Source organism: Lemur catta, chromosome 6 (genome assembly GCF_020740605.2).
Source record: "Lemur catta isolate mLemCat1 chromosome 6, mLemCat1.pri, whole genome shotgun sequence".
NCBI classification, from domain to species: domain Eukaryota; kingdom Metazoa; phylum Chordata; class Mammalia; order Primates; family Lemuridae; genus Lemur; species Lemur catta.
Genome location: NC_059133.1, coordinates 86,182,046 through 86,202,698, shown reverse-complemented (window position 1 = coordinate 86,202,698; position 20,653 = coordinate 86,182,046). Strand labels below are relative to the sequence as shown.

Genomic DNA, 20,653 nt, shown 5'->3' with positions numbered 1-20,653 from the left:
TGTTTTCAGAAGAATTTGTATCTTTTCAATATGAATTACATTTACTGGTAAACTGGTTTGCAACAGCCCTGATTTACAGTATGACTGCTGACTACCACAGTGAAATAGTCCCGCTCTGCATGGTTTGAAGCTACCAAGAGTTTAACACTGACTGGCTCACAAATTCCTGAATGTTTAACAATTAACTCTGAATCAGTCCTAGCCAGCTCCAGCAGGCCACCGATTCCTATGTAGGGACATGACTCTAAGTTCTGTTTAGTTAAGATTTGATGTCTTAGAAAATTTTCAGTGTTCTTAGTTGATTCTTGGAATTTCATGTTATTTTGAAATAAATATTTTTTGTTATTAAGAAAGGGATTTTTTGAGTTATGTTTTCTGTCTGACTTTCTGATATATATGATATATAATATATGTAAGTTGTTTTCTATATACTTATTTTATATCTAATCATACAAAATTTCAAATTGTTTTATTTGAGCCTTCTGCATTTTCTGTGTAAATAAAAAATCATCTTCAAATTGAAAAAAGATCTATTCTTTTATGAAAGTTGTCAAAATCAAACTGGGGAGTCAACTAATGTTAAAACACTGACAAAGGTCATTAAAAGAGGGTTCTCATGCTTGTATGCCTGGTAAAAACTATCACAAAAGACTCTACAAAAACCGCAACCTTGCAGAAAGGGCATTACAACCTTGCACAAAAAATTTTTGCAAGGATATCTGCCCACCATTTGCCTGTCCAACCTCAGATTGACATCACCCTATTCTTTGCTGAATATTTGTTGGTTTGTTTGTAAAGATATAATAGAACTGAGTGATAAAATCTGAGTGATCTAGTTTGGAAAGCTGTGAGCCCACCAACTTTTCCTTACAATTCTTTAATATTATTTCACTGGGTGAATATTTTAAAAGGCCTGCTGAATATTTTTTAGTATGATTGACTACTTAGGAAATTGGAAATGACCATGGTTTCTTACCCGGAGGGATCCTCTCTCACAGTATTCGATCACCCCAAAAATCATGGTGTCAAGCTTCACTGTGCCGTAGAACTTGGTCAGGTTGTAATAGTCAATCTGAAGCAACTAGGAGAATATGTTTGTTTACAAAACAAATCAGCCAGAATGGGGTATCAGAGTAAAAATTAATATGCCAATAAAATGTGTTTTGCCTTAGGTCTTTAAAACAGATCTATTGCTCTTAATAAATTGAGTGTCAGTACCCAGTCCTTACTACATATTACATCTTACCCAACAGTCTTTCCTTTGTTAGCAAGGGGACTTGAATACAAACTTTGAATACTTTCAGATAATATCAGGGCCATACCGTAGGAAACACTAGTAGATTTCCAAAATGCTTTAGACAGTTAAACCTCACTCTTCACTATCTCTTGGTAGAATTTTCAACAAGAAGCACAGCCACCCATTTCCTAGCCTGAGGGATTCTCTGTCAGCATCCACAGAAGCACCTTACTCCGCTGGACCTCCACATTTAGGAAAAGTGATGTAAAGTTATTTCTCAAGGGTTTGAAGGAAAGGATACATACCTTGTTCAACTCTATCTTCTGTTTCTCCGTGAAATTCCCATCATTGTGCTTGAGGTCTTTGAGAATCACTCGCTGCAAAGATCAAGAGAACGAAGGAGATACTGTTGTAGTGTAATTCCTGATGTGCATATTATAATAATTTGCTTGCATGTACTACTAGACTGTAAGCTCTTGAGAGTAGTGACAGTATTTGACTGATGCTTATCTCCCTGGTGCCTAGGACCTGGGATATGGTAGGCTCAGTATGTTTCTTCAAGAAAGACCAAATGCAATGTAAGAAAGGAAAGAAGGATGCAAATCTCCCATATGAGATTGTCATATTTCTTAGCAACGAGCCAAAACATGATAGCAGGGTTGCCCTGGCTGTGCTGAATCTTTTTTACATTTCCTTTTCCTTCCTGCACGCCGACCCTCCCCCCAATTTGATTTGTCCTTCAATTTCCCCAGGACTGTGAGTTTTGTAGCCCTTGAAGCATAGCCCTGCCCATCCCTGTGAAGCTCCAAGAACTGCCCCGGTAGCAACCAGCGCAGCCCCACCGTCAGGATGTCGACACCAGGAACTGGGACAGTGAGGGCTCAGAAGGCCCAGAACATACCCCAGCTGAAAGTTCAGAGAAGTGGGAGAGGTCACCTTTTTGTCGTATTTGCACTGTCGTAGCCTCTGGATTGTATCTCGTCTCCTGTCATCATCGATCTAGTACAAGAAAAGGCAAATTATTCCATAAGCTTTAGATCTTGTCCCATCTACTACCAAAGGCTGAGGGGCTCTTCCAAGTAGGCTGGATCTGCTGTTTGCTCAACAGCTTGCGGGTTAGGCTCTAAGAAAAACTGTTCTGATTGACTTGTCTTTCCCTCCTCCTACTCACATTCACACTCCAACATTTGTTCCCAGGTATCTACCACTGTCATGTTTGACTCTGGCTTCCCTTCCTTCCTGTTGCAGCCTTACTTCAGCAGGGGATTGTCTTTGCTCCCTTCTCCCCCATCCCCTTTTTATTGGGAATCATTGTCTGTGGCTACTGAAAGACGAAAGATGCTCTTACAGAAGAGTATTGTGCATTTGAGTTGCAAACTCCTGTCTAAAGGCCCCTGTAGCAATCAATGCAAACGAGGAAACCAGCTGTGTCCAAGGGGAGCCCATCTCATCAGCTCTAGGTTCAGCCCGCAGTTGCCAGATCACCTGATTTGTCAAAAGAAGCTGGTAATATGGATATGTTGGCAATGAACTTAAAAAGTTAAATATTGAGCAAAACACACAGGTGCACACGCGCACACTCCTGCAGGCTAGGTAAGCCTCTCGACTTCCCAGTTAATGACTTCTCTGGTCTAGAGACAGAGAAAAGGTTGGAAACTTTTGCATCTTTCAATTTGATTCACATAAAAACCTGGGATGTATTATTATCTTTGTTAAAATTTCCCTTAAAAGGCTGTTTTGAAATGTGAGTTATATAATTATATCAAGTTCCTAGTATGATGCCTGACACAGTGCAGATTAATGAGCATCAGTTATCATCACGTTGTCTTCTCATTTAACAAATGATGTATAGAAGGGTTAAATGGTATTAAATGTCACGTAAGAAGAGAAGGGCAGGCAGGACCTAGGCTTGCCTGCTTATCTTGTGTTCTTTTTACCATTTTAGACCTTGACAATGTCATTTAAACTATTCAAACCTTAGTTCCTTACTGTGCAATCCTAACTCACAGGGATACTCCGGGATCCAATGAGACAAAGTTTGTGAAATTTTCTTGCAAATTAAAGGACTTCTCTTTTTACTCCACAAATGACTTATCATCATCTTTTATAATTTTCTTCTGTTTATTACTCCATCTCTTCGACTCTCCTGACTTCTCTTTCTGTCTGGATTCCTTGGTCTGTTTTTCTGGCCCTGTCTGTTCTAGTTCTGGGATGTTTAACTCTTTTTCATCTCATCCCTTAGTCTTTCTTCCTTATTTGCCTTCAGTGAATATCCAGAACTTGAACCACTACGTGTCTGACTGTATGGTATTTTCCACCCTTTCTGACCTTGGCTGACCTTGGGTTTTCTCCATGTTCTTCCTCAGTCGGGGCACCTGATGGCTACTCGGGCAACCAGTTCCTGTCTGCCTGCTCCCCAGCCTGTCTGAACCTCAGAGTAGCAATGGTACCTGTGCTCTGAATCATTTCTGACTTCTGTCCTTTGGGTTTACTGTCCTAAAGGCCTCTTCCTTTGCCAAGTGAGTGGCTAATCTGAGGAATTAACTAATAAAAATTATGTATTCATAACAATTCTATACAGAACCCGACAACGGATAGATGGGTTATATTTCTGGGAATATTTACATTTTAAGAGAACACATAGACACAAATGTTTTAGGCTTAATTCAAAAGGACAAATATGAAATATGGGGTTTTGAGCAGTGGAGAAGTGCCTGAGGAGTGGAGCCAGGTATCCTATAGAGACACCGGAGCACTCACTCCTGAAGGTCTCTCCTCTTCCTGGCATTAAATTAAATAAGCAGGAGCCCACTGACCCGAGGGTTTCTCTGTATTTTGAGTTCCTATATAACAGCTACCTACCTTAGTACATAAACAATCTCAAACCTAATTTAGGAGTATATTTTTGTAACAAATGGCTGGATCTCAGCCAATCAGACCATGTGATCAGACCATACCCAAATAAGGCAAATGCCTGGCTTTAACCAACCAAGTTATTTGTGTACTTTACTTCCTGGTACAACCAATAAAAGCTTACTGCCCATGCTGCAGAGTGGAGCGTTCTGAACCTCTTTCAGTATTGAGTGCTGCCTGATTCATGAATCACTTTTTGCTCAAATAAATTTTGCTTAATCTGTCTAAATATTTTCTTTTAATACTAGGTACTTCCCATTAATCATTTAGGTCAATAAATTCTGTCTATAGAAATCCAATAGTCTTATGATCATTTACACCTTACCATGAATTACTGCAAGACTGATTTTATCCTGACACGTGTGATAGATTGGTCTTTGTGAATAAAAGTTTTATGCATGAAGTTCAGAATGCAGTAGGAGGGCTACTGTGGAGCATGTAGTATTTCTGAAGGAAAGGAAGACCTAGTCCATGTGCAGCTGTGAGAGGATCTGAGTCATTAAAGGGCAGCATGCAGGACTCGGGGAGGAGTGTCAAGAGCTGGTAGAGAAGCTCCAAAGACAAACCTACCCATGCAGCAATTTTGTTCCTGCTGATTTTAGGCAAGGAGGCATCTCAAATCACACTACCCTATTGGTTTTGCCCTACTCTGAGGGAGTCCACGAATTCCCTTCTGTGGAGGTCCTGGGTTTTCATATTTTCTTAGTATGCTTTGGTATAAAAACTCTGATAATTATATGATGTATGGTAGGTGTTAGGATCTTAGTTAGAAAGACTGGGTTCACATTGTAGCTATGTTCCTGGAATCCAGCTCTGTTACCTCATAGGGCTCAGGGGAAGATGAAATGAGTTAATGCATGTGGCACATAATACATGCTCAGGAAGTGTTAGCTATTACCATTTGCAGTAATCTTACTCACTAGTTATATGTGACCCTGCACTGTTTCTGATCCCTTGTCCTTAAGTTTCCTCATCAGCAAAATTATCATGATAAAGCTTAACTCATGAGTTTCTTGTGAGGAGTAGATGAGACAACATAGGTCCAGCATTGACTGCTGTAAATGGGAGTAAGTTATTATTGGCTGCTGCTGGCATTTCCTGACTGAGGGAGAATGTGGGCAAATATTAGCGGCAGCTTCTTTCTTCAGCAATGAATAAGGCAGTCATAGGCCCTTAATATGGGTAGATGAGTATCCAAGGTATAGAAGAACTCAAATATTCTACCCATTCCTGCAACCCTTCCATGGCAAAGTCCCAATATGTGCAATTCTCTTCTGGGTCAGATGTAAGGAATTAGAATAGACCACATCTCAGCCTCCACTGAAGTGTCCATTGGGTCAACTAGCTGACATGTGGGGCAATGAAGAATCAAGGGAAAGGTAGGAAACTGAAAATTGGAAAATATCTATGTCTTGGATTCTAAAGCAAACTATCCCTGCTTGGCACATTTCCTACCATGCTGTCAAAGTCTTGTCAAATACCTGGCAAATTGCACCATTACCTTTCAACAGATAAGGTAGGCTTTACCTTCAGGCTAACATGATTGGTCTCATTGGTCTCCAGAGGAAAGATATTTTCAGGAGGAATGTGGGACCACTTTTTCTGACGAAGTTCATGATCTCTTTTATATTTTCTGTGGAAAAAAATAGAACCAGTTAATAGGTTTTTATTAGTATCCATACCATTCAGCTTCCAAACACTTGGAGAAATTTAGAACCCTGGTATTCTCAGGTAGATGTGTTGTGAGGGAAGGTAGCCCAATGTAACTCCATGTTTTCTAAACCATCAAGTGCTGGCCATGAGTGGACCTGCAAGGACTCCTGAAGGGCGTTTATATTTTCTTTTCTTTTCATTTCACTTTCTCAGGTACTTCACTAAAGTAGTCCTTCACTATAATAAAGGATCTGAACTGATGACATGGAAATAGTGAAGAAAAACATTTAAAACTGATAACCTTGAAAGGCAAAAATGTTAGTTTTTGAAACACCAGAGAATACATCAGAATCCTAAATTAGCCAGTTCTTCTTATGCATCTGTGCTTTAGAAGATTTTTTTTTTAAAAAAGAAAAAGTATAGAGAAAATGTAACAACATGTATCCCAACATACAAAATTTCATACTTGTTTCATTCAGATAGTATAGATGAAGCAGAATTCTTAGGTTGTAGGGGACATATACTTTCAATTTTACAGATATGCCAAATTGCTTCTCAAAGTGGTGGTATCACTTTACTTTCCCATCTTGGGAATCCAAGTTTTCCATGTGCTTGGAAGCATTTGGTATTGGTAAACTTTACCTTTTTTACCTTTAGGATGTATGTGAAATGGAGTTTTATTTTCCTTTACTTTGTATTTTCTTGATTACCAGAGAAATTATCTTTTCAAACATTTTCTAGCTATTTTATAGAATATATAGAATCATAGAATTATATATAATTATCTATTCATAATTTTGTCCATTTTTCCTATTGCATAATTTTTTTCTTATCCTTACTAACTTACATGAGTTCTTTATATATTATGAAAAACAGATCCTTTGTCCTTTAGTGTTGCAAATACCTTCTTCTAGTTTATTGCTTCTTTCAACTTTGTTATATGGAAAATTTTGGTTTATTATGGCCATATTTACATATTTTTTCTCCTATGACTTTTCTTTTTTATCTTGACTGAAAAGTACTTTTCTAATCTGAGATCATAAAGTCATTTTGTATTAATTTCTTCTAAGTTTTGAAGTTTGATTTTCACATTTTGGTCTTTACCATTTAAAACTCCATATAGAATGTACTGTGTCTTTGTGTATTATTTCAAGTAGGGTTTTAATTTTATTTTTTACATGTGGAAAGCCTACTGTTCCAACATCATGTACTAACTGACTTACAATGTCATCTCTGGTGTATTCCAAGTTCCCATACTTGCTTGTGCTTGATTCTGGATTCGATATTCTTTTCCATTGACCTGTTTGTGTCCCTGAGTTTGCCTTTGCTTTTTGTCCATTTGATAAACTCCCACTCTCCTTCTCAAGGTCATTCATAATGCCTTTCTTAATGTCCCTTAAGCATAAATGATTATCCTATTCCTATATTTCCATCTACCTTTGAGCATCCTTCTATTAAATACATATAGAATAGCATATTATTGACCAATTATTATGGCCCTAAGGCCTGGAGGCAAGTAGGATGAATATCAAGACCTTAATGTCGCCCAGCCTCTCATCTCTTTACCCCAGGAGATTCTTGGGACTCAGAAGAGCCAACTGTCATCCATATTGAATAAGGGGATTCCATAAATTGCTATTAATACTTTTCTTGTGTAGGCTATATAATGGAAAACCACATGAATAACATCTGTCTTCCAGGTCTCATGGGCACATCATTGCTCTGGCCATTAGGAAGCCCTGTCCCTGCCATCCATACTCAGAGACAATGGGAAATCCCTGTTATCATCTTGCATCTTGTGTTTACCCCTATCTTAAGCTGATCCCCATTTGGACTTGGTTTCCAAGGGAAATTTGGGGTTCTGCTCACTCTCAACTAAATGGTCACCACACACTGTAGACCATCTCCTATATTTCTGAGCAACACAGTTACAGGAGCCAAGCTCTGCTGTCAGATTGAAGAAAATAGTCTACTTCCTTTCCTGGAGAAATTGTCAACTGGTGTGTGCCAGGCTGGACACTCAAATGATGAGAAAATATCGTGGCACACAGACCAAAGTGTGTGATACACAGGGAAAATTGTTGTCTGGTTTAGTTAGGAAATGCAGTTGATCCTGATAATATATTAGGTACAGAAAGTTCTGTATTTAATATATACAGATTAGGAAGTGGTGTGGTATTTGCTCACTCGCTTATATATTCAACACATATTTCCTAGTACACACCATGTCTCTGGCTAGACACTTGATATACCTGAGTTGAGTAGAAAAATCATGGAATTGATGGCCAGAGTCCTGAGTTCTAGTTCTGGCCCTATCCACTGCCTGGTGATATGATTCTAGACAAGCGATTGGCTTTCTGGATTCTCTTTCCCTCATGCTAATACAGGGGACTTGGAACAGATTATTTCTAAAACCTCTTCTAGTCAAAATATCATGTAATATAACGATTTTGAAATCTCCCACAATATACCAATATAACAGTAAAAAAAACTATTTTCATTGATCTAATGCTTATTATATGGTAGTCTTTACACATGTCCCATTTCTAATCCTCAGCTGAGATGAAGAAATTGAAGCTAAGTAACCTGTTTAGGTTGCTAAGTAACATGCTTAAGACCACAGAACTAGTAAATCACAGAACTGGGATTTGAGTGCAGGTGCCTCTGCAACCCCCTAATCTTTCCTCTCAATAATATTCTGTCCTTGATATAGTCTTTGATGCAGAAGCCTTCCTTATCTTAGATCAGTCTAGAGACCTCTTTTCACACATACGTTATCATCAACAGACACCAGACCTCTCCCCTCGCCCCCTCCCTCTCTGGATGACTAGCACGGGCAGGGTGGGGTACCTGAGCACCAGGAGGGCGATGAGCAGGAGCAGTATCACAGCCCCCGCGAGGGTGAAGACTGCGATTAACAGGATGTGAGGGCCTGGGGAGAACAAGACAGCACACAATGCATTAATAAGGACCTTTGACAAGAAAACAAAAGCATTTCCAAGATTCTAGTTGTATAATGTAATTTGGGGACAGGAAAGAGAGAGAGCCCTTTAAAAAATATTTGTCTTTTATTAATCTCTTCATTGGTAATACAGCTCCTGTGTCCTCAATGTATGAAGAAAACTGTCCAGCATGTGCCCAAGGAAAGTAGTTTTCATTGTCAGCTATCCTTGTAGCCTTTACATCTCTTTTCTTTCTAACAGGAATCAGCAGATGTTACAAGACATAAAAGCACACAAATAATTTTGGTGGTAGAAGTCTACCTGGTGTCCTTGAAATAAATAAACCTAAGGAGGTTTCACAGAAGAAGAAAGAGACAACTATTTTTAAATACAGAGCATACCTCAGAAGAAGTCAGTCAGTGTATATTATTAAATGGCAGTGTTGCATACTGGTTGTTTCCAAGTTCTCCCAGGCTGTTCAGGGAAGTCAATAAAGAATGTGATCTTCTTTATCAGAACACGAATGTGTAGGTGGAGTTGTGTAGGTGTAGTAAGTTGAGACTCACAGAAGAGTAAATAAAATCCAGGAAAATGTGGATCCAACCCAGGAAAGCACTGACACAGAGACTCAGTATGCAAAGGAATATGCCAGGGTTGAGAAGGACAACCAAAATAATAAATTGCACAAGAAAGTCATGGTTCATACATTCCACAATGAACTCCTACTAAAAAAGGAAATTAGTAGGTTCAAGAATCAAAAATGGAATGGATTCCAAGCAATAGACAGAATATGTAAGAAGCTGGGAAATATTAACAAGAGCAGTAGGGGAAGAAGACGTGTTTCTTCTTACAGCAAGGAAAAAAAGAGACCCAATCAGAAACTCTAGCAAAAAATGTTCAAGGACTACATAGTCCTTGGACATGGAAAGAAGAGAGAATCCATTTTCTTTCGTGCAGCACAAAAGGGAGACATTGGAGCTATATAGAAAGAAATGTTATCATGGTATAATATTTAGCTTTGTATAAATAATATTTACACCACAATAGCAATAATAATAATAATGTTTGCTAGTTTTCAACTTATAAATCAACTTACAGGTAAGGCACAGAGGTCTTTATTATGGTTACCAAATACGTATTATCAACTCTGACAAATTAAAGAAAAATACAGAAAAATTTAGGAGATAGAAGAAAGGATTGGGGAGCTAACATCTTCATCTTACAAAGTGGGGGAGCAAGACATTTTACATACAGGTGATAGACCAACGGTAGAAGCTCATGCATATTAATTACAATGAAAAAGAAATCCAATAAATGTACTGACAAAGAAGATACACCTATTTTGGGAAGAAGTGAGAAAGAAAGAGGGCCAATGAGAATGAACTAAATCTTCATTCATCATACAAAAAATAAATAGATAACATCTAAAGTTTATAAATAAAAAAACAGCAGCATATTATTTAGAGATATGTGAAGAACTAAAAGCAGAAGTGACTGAGAGACCAGGGATGCTCTGAGTTGGGACCAGGCACATTCACTTTTCATCATGAACATCTCTACTATTGGATTTTAAAATTATTTGCACGGATTTTTCTTTGCTAAAAATATAGCCAATGTAGGTGCCCTTAAAAAGGAAATACCAAGACCTCTTTATCAAAGTAGCACCCCAAGCCTTCATACTGTATTCTCTGTCATGTCACTGTAAACTCCTCGAGGACATGTTCCATGTCCTACTTGTTCATCCTTGTACCTTTAGCACCCAGCACATGGCAAAGTATCAATAAAAAATGGCTGAATGAAAAAAATAATGGAATAAAAACTTAGCCCTGTTCATCTTATTGTCTGAGAGGAGGGAACGAAAAAAAATGCCCAAATATTAAAATACATAAATAAATCCATATAAAAGAATTCCTGTGTCATTAAGCTTATCTCACATGTCACAGGTATTTTTAGACTGTTTTCATTTCATCACACTATGTCCTTCAAATGACCTAACCATTTTTTTTCCTGAAGTAGAGAGTTTAGCTTTGGGTAAATACTGCAGCATTTTTCTATAAGGGCTGAATTTGAAGAGTGTATGCTTTGCTAACATGTGACTTTGCCTCTTATTGCCTATTATCTTGTTTTGTGCTAAGGGGAAGCTTTCAACAGTGATAATGTGAGCTCTAGATTTTTACTCTTATCTGGGAAGAAATAAATTCATGCCTTGGAGCTGAAGTTGCATTATGAGCACCTTTGACTTTGGTGAATTCTGTTGGTTGCTGCAATCACCACTTCCATCACTAACACCACCATTGCCACTACCACCACTATCACACCCCCAACTCCAGACAAAAACCAAAAGTGACTACAAGAAATACAATTTCAACAGTGTGGAGGATTCCACTCACCAGTCTACTAAAATTGCACATCCCTGAGCCTAAAGCATGATTTGGAGGGAGATGGGGGACTCCTCAGCCCATCTTAATTCCTACTGCCTCCCACAGTATGAACATCTCACTGCGCTAGACATAATTATGATATTTACATATACTGTACACTACTTAAATGCAGTAGTTTTAAATTCTACATACTTTTTAGTGTGCTTGTTAGATAAGTCATGTACATTCTACGTTCTGAGGTTAAGCTTCTGCTGTCCTCTGGTGGCTGCTGTAATTATCACATTCTGTTTAACTCTTCACAATGAATGAGAATGAATTTACAACCCTAAGGTCGTATGACATTATGGAAGGAAGGAACCTGTTGAACTTCCTGATTTAACAGAGGAAGAAACTCACACTTAGCGAAGAAAAATGAATTGACTGAAATTAATACGGTATAGATAAGTGCTGGAGTACAGACTAGAAATATATTCAGAGTTATGTCGTCATTCACTTATTCATTCATTCATTTCAAGGCACTGTGTTAAGCCAAGGAGTATGAATAAAGAATGGACCCTACACTTACAAGGTGTATGGTATAAAAAGATGTGTAAATAAATAAGGGTGATATGAGTACTATGCTAGAAGTTGGGTATGATAAGACCAAGATTAATAACCTCCCGACGTGCTAACAAAAAGCTTAGGAAAGGTGAAATTCAAGTTAAATCTTGAAAATGAGTAAAGGTTTAGCAGTTGTATGGGGAAGTGATAAATTCTAGTCAGAGGGAGTAGCATAAATAAGGACACAGGGACATAAAGTTGCATGATCCTTTTCTTAGGGAAGTAAGAGGAAGTTGGGAGTGTAGAGAAGGGATTTCGGGTAAAACGAGAGGTAAGGTTGGAGAAGTAGGAAGATCATGGACATTTTGTGCTATATCAAGTCATTTGAACTTTTATTCTGTAGGTAAAGTGGCGCTGCCAATTGAAGTGTTGGCAATAGTGCAGTGACATGACTGGATTGTGCCCTCATTCTGGTGGCAGCATGTGTTGGAATGGAAGTGGGCAGGAGTAGCTTTAGGGAGTCAGTGGGACGTTATCGCTAAAATCCAGGAAGCAGATGATGAAGGTTTGGGTGAGGACAGAAAGGAAATCTATATCATCCATTGCTGTATCACAGGTGCTTAAAACATTGGCATTAAGTAAATCTTTGTTAAATGAATGAAAAGACAGTGATGGTGTAATGTCCAGCAGAAACATTCTGTTACTTAGTTGGTAGTTGTGTACAAAGATAAAAGCCCAGACACGCATATCTTATTTGTAACTATTTGAAAGATTGAGTTGCTTTACCTGTAAAGTTGAAAACTAAATGTAGTAACAGCTAAGTAATGAAAAGCTCTGGACAACTGAATTTTTTTGATTAACTGACGATGAAGACAATGACTTTCTTTATCATTTTAAAAAAGTACTAATACTTTTTTAAAAGTATTAATACAGAGCCATTGTGGAAAATTTGGAAAATTCAAGAAAAAAAAAGCAAAAAAATATCTTCTGGGATCCTATTACTCAAAGGCCACCACTGTTAACATTTTAATATATTTCTTTTCAGTCTATTTTGGCATATTGTTTTACAAAGTTAGAATTTCCTTAAATAAAAAGCTGTATTTTTCTATTAGTTTACATCATTAGTTTTCCAATGTCAGTTAAAATTCTTTGTAAATAATTTTAATTGGTTCCATGATGCTTCATTTATGAGTATATCATAACTTTCTAAATAATTTTATTAATGGTGTTTCCACTTTTTTTTGGAATTTTTGGGCATAAATATCTGTTCCACATTCCAGATTATTTTCTAAAGATAGATTAGTAACATGGAATTACTGCTCATCATGGTAAGCCCTGACTACACCAGTCATAGACAGACTGTCCTGAGACCCTGCTGCCCAGGAGACACCCGACTGGCCATGCCTGCTGATGGTCAGTGTCATATAGCTGCATTGCAACTTTCACAGGCGAAGGTCTAACCACATTTGAGCTTTTCATGACATGATAGGACCTCATCTTAAGTAGGTGGGTAGCCATCTTGCAACCAAATGTGTGTCCTGTGAGGAAATGGGAAGACTCAAAAGGCCATGATCACTGACCACCCCTCAGCCTGATACATCAATTATTTCTTGCTGAAATAGGTATCTTTTGATCTTATTGTAGTAAAATATCAATGGAATAAGAACGTGTATCTCCGTGATCATTTTTGATAATTGTCAAACCTAGTTTTCCATGAGATTATTTCGGTCAAAGACACATTTTAAAGATATATAGATATATAAATTAGAATAGAAATATTTTCAGTGTTTAATCAGAACTATAATATCATTCGCTGCACAGAGAAGTAAAGTCCACAGTTACAAACCTGACAAATCTAATTGGGGCAACAAATGAAACAAAACAGAAAGCACAGGCTAATTGCATAAATGACAGAGTTTGTACTCTTTACCAGAAAAAGAATTTCAGGGAAATAAAATTCACTAAGGATATCTCACCCTGGCCTGAAACATCACTAGGAAGTTTAGAGTTCTTCCAGACGAATGTGGGGCTCAGATCCACTGGGGTAGTCTCATTTTCATGGGTGTCATAGGTCAAAAGAACTGTGTACTGGGGCAGAGAATGGAAAAGGAAAAGGATGAACAGAAAAAAGACATTTTAGAACAACTTCTGATGAGATTAATCATCTTGCCCAACAGCACTAGAATTTCATAATACTTCTCAGTGAAGCAAGGTAATTGCTAACCAGCTAGTTAGGATCTGATTATCTGTTCATGGCATGAACATAGATTTAAATTCCAGATGGGCTGATTAGTTTTCTATTTCTTTATGGACATACACTACACCATTAATCCCTGCCCAACATAGACTCTTTGGGTCTTTAGAGAAATAGTTCAAGTCTTTCATTTTAAATATGTTAACATAGAGGCCAAGAAATATTAAATGGCTAAATCCAAGCCACATGACAGGTGAAGCAATGGTATTTTCCACAACATTAAGTTGCTTTTCAAAACAATCTCCCAAGAAAATGCACCATAGCTAAAATCCACTACATCATTTTGATACCTGTCAAGAGGCTCTGAAATAATTTTGCATTTCTTAACTGCTATCAATTATATGATTTTCTAATCTCTTTTGCCCCTTTAATGTGCTCTCTTATACATGTCACTAATTGGCTTTCTAAGATAAAAGGTTTCTTTTTCAAGCAATTTAACAATGAAAATATTAATATATTCTTAAATTATAGCTGCATATATTGAGTCAATTTGCAAGAGACATCTGAAAAATGACCATCTTTCTAAATTGACCATTGTTCCCTCAAAATGTTCTGGACAAAAATTTTACATTTTCAAATGTTTTTTCTCTCTCCTTTTTCCTTTCCAGAAACAAAGCCCTGTTGTGAGTCCTGGGCTGGGACCTGGCTGGGGAGCAACAGGAAGGGGCTTCCTCAGCCTCAAAACTTTACTCATAACCTGAGAGCAAAGTCTAAATTGCATATATTGAGGATAAGACATACCCTATATGTTAGGGTTGGCATATTACATCTCTATTGGGAGACCTACCCCAGATATAGATTGTTGTCTCTCTAGCCCTATGTTTTGGGAACTAATCCTGGATTTCCCCATATATACATATTATATAGCACAATGGATGGCATTACATTATTGAAAAATTCAACCAAATTTGCTTTTTGAGGGAGTAAGTGCAAAGAATAACATTTTTCATTTTGAAGAGCAGTCATGAAGCTAAGATAAGATATCTCCCCATATGGGTTCTCTCCATGGGAGGCAGGAGGCATCCTCCCAGGTGCAAACTCAGAGGGGAATGTAGGTAACTTTGTAGCTACTATCAATAACTAAAGCATTTTTTTGGAGGGATTTATTTTAAGCAATTCCTGTAGAATGTATGCCAAATATAGCATTATATTAAAGGTTTAATATAGTAACTAAAAACTATGGATTACTCTTTTGAAATGCTGCCCCCAGATTTCTGGCTAACTTTCTTAATCTGGACATCTTTTCTCTAGTTTTTCACATTTGCCATTGCAGATATCTTTTACAAATCTGGGTCAATATATACACTCAATATATGACTTAAGGGTATCATAATGCTCACATCAGATAATGAAAAAATGAATAACTTTTTCTCTTAGATTCCTAGTTGTGTCCGGACTGACCTCCTTAAAAAAAAAAAGGCATTTTGACCATTTTGTTGGCTGGAATAGTGACTTTCATAGTTTGGATGGGCACAACTTTGGGTGACATAAAGACAGGTGTTTTGCTTTTAAACTAAATACTGATCAGCCATCAACTATGTGCCAGGAAATAAGGTAAGCTCTGGAGAAATGGAGAGGTGAGTAGACACCCCCTTTCTTTAAAGAACCTACTCTGTAGGTGAGGAAAAAAGATACATAATGTGAATGAAAGCATAATATTACAGGGGTGTTTATGTGGGCTTCAGGGACTACACAGTTGATGATTTTCATGAGAGTTCAAATGAATAGAACAGGGAATATTTCTGGGAATAGAACTGAAATCTTTAGTTGTGAAAATGAAAAAACAATTCTTAGGAAAGATCCGTTAGCTTCTCATTGGTATCCCATCAATAGTCTGGTCATTATATTGTATAATTTATTCTGAGTGGGTACTTTTTATATATATATAGTAAATACTTTGGGTATTCTGAGTAAGAAGTTTTTATGAGTCAAAATGTTTAAGGAATACTGCTCAATTGCAAACCTAAAATGAATTGTCTTCAGATCCTACACATAATTTCTCTAATTCCTTTGCTATTGCTCCTTTGCCAAGTCATCCCGCCTCACCCAATCACATCACCCCGTATTTCCTGATAAGCAGTGAGACATACTTTGTTGGTTTCCAGAGAGGTATACAGAAGCACTATGGTTGTGTCAACATCTCCACAGTCGTCCAAGGTCACCGGACCCCCATACCCTAGGGCAAAATCAGAGCATGTTAGAGGCCATCGTTGACTTCTTGCTTGACAGACCGGTTGGACCCTGACAGAGAATGTAAAGTGGGTTCAAATTGCTCTGTTTCAAATTTACTGAAAAATTGTTGACCTTAATGGTCTAATCAGGGAGCATCTGGGTTGGTTTCTTGACCCTGAGATCTCTGAAGGGTATTTTCATGGGACATGTTATTTAATTGGAAGGAAAAATCTTTTTCATTACATCTAGAATGGCACTAAATATAATCAGTTAATAAATCCCTCTATTATTAGTGATTCATTTTTGCTAAGAATATTTCCTAAACTAGTAGCACAGTGTATAGATCACTGAACAATCTGACTTAGATCATAAAAAGATCAAAATTTTTTCACTATCACTTATGGGCTGAAGACATTGAAAAAATTACTTAAGTTCTCTGGGTTTCAGTTTTCTCATCTATGAAACAACAGTATAGGATAAACCTATCAAATGACTGTTCTGGTAAAAAATGATCAAATCAGCAATTTCACATAGCTCAGCATAATAGCTAACATTTATTTCATGTTTATTATATACCAGGATCTGTGCTAAGTGCTTTATTTAGCAAATTATTCTCCCTGGAATATCAAGATATAGAAATCATTATTAGCTCCATTTTATTGATGAGAAATAATTTATTGAATATATAGGTATTAAGTAATTTGCCGAGAGTTGTACAGCTGGTAGGTGGCTAAATCAGGACACAGACAAATGCCTATTGGCTCTAGGCCTGTGCTAGTGGCCATTAGGATGCTTCACCATGATCGTGGAGGTAGGAAATATTAAGAATGCACATAAATTTCCTGGTAGAACACTTGGGATGACCAATAAATGATTATGACTCCCTCCTTGTTTCTTCTGTGAAGCAAAAGTGGTCTCTTCCTGTCATTACCGTTCACACAGTCATTGCTACAGCCCTCAGCCCTTATGCTGGGCGTCTGCTGCCTTCTGCAGCCAACAGAGGAAGACCCACCCTGCACTAGGGCAAAGGTTTCCCAGAGTTAAGACATTAAGGCAAGCCAGAAAAGGCAACTATCATTTGTCTTTTACTTAGTATACATTACATTTAAAAGAAAATTTCTTCATAATCTCTGGATGAGATCTGGGAAACAAAAGATTTTTTTGTAGGGGAATTTTAATAGGGGTTTGTGGGAAAGGGGAATGTTGTTGATCTGTGCAGTCTAGAGGGCTATGTATTATTTTGGATGGTATTGTTATGAGGGGCTTTGATAGTTACAGGTTTAACACAGGGTCCCAGATCCCTGAAGGACAGAAAGGGAGATGTGGAGGGACCAAAATCAAACTGCAAATATTTCCCTTCTCGCTAGTCCCCAATCATAGTGAGGACATCACTGCTCAAAATGCCCTGTGATGAGCTTGCTTATGAGTACAGAAACTGAGCTCCATGCTCTTTCTTATGATATCCAAAGATCATGAAAGTCTACAGCATAAATGGAGGTCCAGTTACCAATAATAGCATCCCCAAAGTTTATGCAATGATGTTTGCCTCCAGTTGAGTTCAAAGGTAGTTATTAATAGCTATTGAACCATCTATTGCCAAACGCCTCATCATTTCCCAAAGTCCATTCAGAAAGCCCACATTTCTTCAGCTTTCTTGTTGTTTGCTTTTCGGAGACTAGTACCTTCAAAAGTGAGGTTCCTGAAGGCATAAGCAAATTCAGGGCTGGGAATTTTTTCTCCGTTTTCAAGAAATGTCTTCAGCATGTGTCCAAAGAGTAAGATTCCATTCAAGTAGGCAACAGCAAAGTCTTTTCCCTGAATGAAAAAGAAAACTCTTAAAATGGGTCCCAAAAAAGGAGATTCTAATCTTGAGCCTGGAGCAAAAGGTTCTTGGGATCAGCAGAGTAACTGGAAAGTTAAAAGGATATTAGAGGAGTTGCAGGGATGTTATTAAAGGATACTTCTGGAAAATCCGTTCTCGGATCAGTGATCTTTATTATCCCATGTCACAATTCTGCCTTCTCTTGGGATCAATAACACAAGAACACTGCCTTTATGGCAGTAACTATAAGCAGTTACACTTCCTTCCTATAATGATAAAATATACAATTGCCACCAGGAAAGACAACGTGAAGCATTTTCATAATTCCTGTAAGACTTTATATGGAGATAATGTTTGCTTGTAGTTGAATGTTTTCATTAAAGTACAAAAGAGAAAACAAACAAAATCAATCCCTGTCTTTCAGTGTCCTGAATGGGACTTGAGCAGTTTTGATCGCATGAGACCATTGAACTTGCTTTGAAGACAGTTCTGGTTGGATATTACTCTAGGCCCCAATTGTCTGCCCTAGGAAAGCAATGGAGAGGGTCAGAACTCCGCTTCCTCTGCAGATGGTGCATGGTGGTCTTCACAGAGCTGAGCTATAAATTATTAATAAAAGCTCTTGCCCTACTGAGACAGAGTGAGTACTGTTACTTCAGGCATTTTGGACTGCCCACTTGTGAAGAGTCATACTTTTGTCAGAGCTGAGAAGATGGTCAAGTGCTATCTGGCTACTACACCCAGAATTATATTTGCTAGGAAATATATAAACAGAAAATAAAGCTCTTTCACTGGTTTCCATTTCTTTTGCTAAAGTCATCATTTCATGAAATGAAAATAATCCAGTTAAGATACAGTCCCTAATTTTGGCAGGGTCATAAATTGGAGGGCTTAGAATTGCTAGTCCAGGGGAAAAAAAAACCCAGAGGTATCCATCTTTCCTTATAGCTTTTTGGGCCTGACCCTTGACTTGCCCTCCCAAAGTTGTTTAGGGTCCTCAGGATTGCCCCTACCTTCCCCTCACACTCCAAATCTGCTCTTACCTTTTAGTCTCTGAGGACAGAATGCATCCAATAAATTTAGTCACATTAAGGTACAGTGACTAGCAAAGCCCAATGTGCTATTAGAGTCAGGGGCCCCGCATCATATAGTAAGGTGCCCATGATTTGATGTCCAAATGGAAGCCCTTTTTCTAGGACAAATGTTAAACCGGATGACATACTGGGATAACAAGAATAAGCCAGGACTGTGCTGGGAAAATTTGGACAATGGTGAACTTAATTATAATGGAGGACAATATCTTAACCTAGCAATACACATATCTAAAGGTAGAATTTTGGTATCAGCGACAGGAAAAAATTCCTTAAGGATGTAGGGAACTGTCCAGTAACGCTTTCTTATTTTACACTATTTAAATTTTACCTCCCTTAAGTGTAAGAATAGCCCTCAATAGCAGGGCTTCTTCCTATCTTTCCATATTGTCATTGCCACTCTGATGTTGCAGAAGTGTCCCCTGTTGTGCTGGTCTAGAGTCTAGCAGAGTGACCTCTAGTAGGAGTTTTGGTATGGGTTCTGCTGTTGCAAACTGCTATACATGTAGTTGGTCTCAGTTAACATTTGCTAAGTGAATTGGAAAGAATAAAAATAATTTCTCACTTTAGAATTTGGGTCCTGAATAGAAGAATAATTATATTATCCCTGATAAAGAAAATAATAGTATATTATTTATACTATAATATAAAATAAGAGCTTACCAATGAAAAGTTACTGGAGAAAGAGTAATTCAGTTTGCAACTTTCAGGAGCCAGTGTCAGAACAAGGACATTTTTCATATAGTCAGGGGCTACGGCATAGTTGTTAAAGTAGTAGTCACTGTAATAAAAAGCACAGATTCCTCATGAAAATTAAGTTCCTCCAAAAATAGAGATGCACCTTCAACCATTCACACAAATTATAACACCAGCCTCGAAAATAGTTTAAAACATTTTTTTCCCAGTAATCTGCAAAACTTTCTACTTCCCCCAGATAGGATTATTTTCTTTCTTTTGTGCTTGCTAAGTTGAATAAGAGAACTTAGGCAGCTATGGTTAACATAAACACACGGAGAGGAAAATCAGACCGCAGATACTTCTTTGAGGGAGATTGTTTGGGCTCTGGACATGTGAGCTAGTACTTGCTTTCAAGGCTTGGCTTATAGCTGGAAGCTTTCTCTTCTGTAAGTACTCTTAACAATTTGGAGATACTGGGACATGGTAGAGAGAAATTTTATCATTAAACTTACTTTTCAGATGGTGAAATATAAGCATAAAAAGACTAACCATTTTCTCTAACATTGTAAGCTTCTCGACACATGGGACATTAGCTTGCTGATCCTTGTATCCTCAACTCTTAGAAAATGCTTGGCACTTTGTAGACTCTCAATACTGTCTGAGATTGCTCTGCAAATCATATGGTTTCTAAGCTTCCTAATTATTTGGATGTTTTAATATGCAAAGAATTTAACATGTTTGAACTGCTATAATTAGGGTGATTATTATTTAATCTTTTTTAGGAAACAGGGGTCTCACTATGTTGCCCAGGCTGGTCTTGAACTCCTGGGCTCAAGTGATCCTCTAGGTTCAGCCTCCCAAGCAGCTGGACAGCCACATGCCACTGCTCCTGGCATATTTAATGTTTAAACACTTCTACTAGGTGCTAAGGACTGTGTTGAATATTTTGCTCCTATTATCACATCTAATC

The 20,653-nt window shown here is 37.8% G+C and overlaps 1 protein-coding gene across 1 annotated transcript in view; it reads right to left on the bottom strand.

The window, feature by feature from the left end:
• The window catches only part of GUCY2C (guanylate cyclase 2C), a 67,247-nt gene that overhangs the window by 30,537 nt on the left and 16,057 nt on the right, over positions 1-20,653 (bottom strand). The window contains exons 7-15 of the mRNA XM_045555262.1: positions 19,669-19,786; positions 17,775-17,907; positions 16,011-16,096; positions 13,643-13,754; positions 8,654-8,735; positions 5,678-5,783; positions 2,174-2,236; positions 1,543-1,614; positions 977-1,081 (exon numbers count right to left, since the gene is read on the bottom strand). Coding sequence (XP_045411218.1) covers positions 977-1,081; positions 1,543-1,614; positions 2,174-2,236; positions 5,678-5,783; positions 8,654-8,735; positions 13,643-13,754; positions 16,011-16,096; positions 17,775-17,907; positions 19,669-19,786 — 877 coding nt within the window. The remainder of the gene's footprint in view (positions 1-976; positions 1,082-1,542; positions 1,615-2,173; positions 2,237-5,677; positions 5,784-8,653; positions 8,736-13,642; positions 13,755-16,010; positions 16,097-17,774; positions 17,908-19,668; positions 19,787-20,653) is intronic.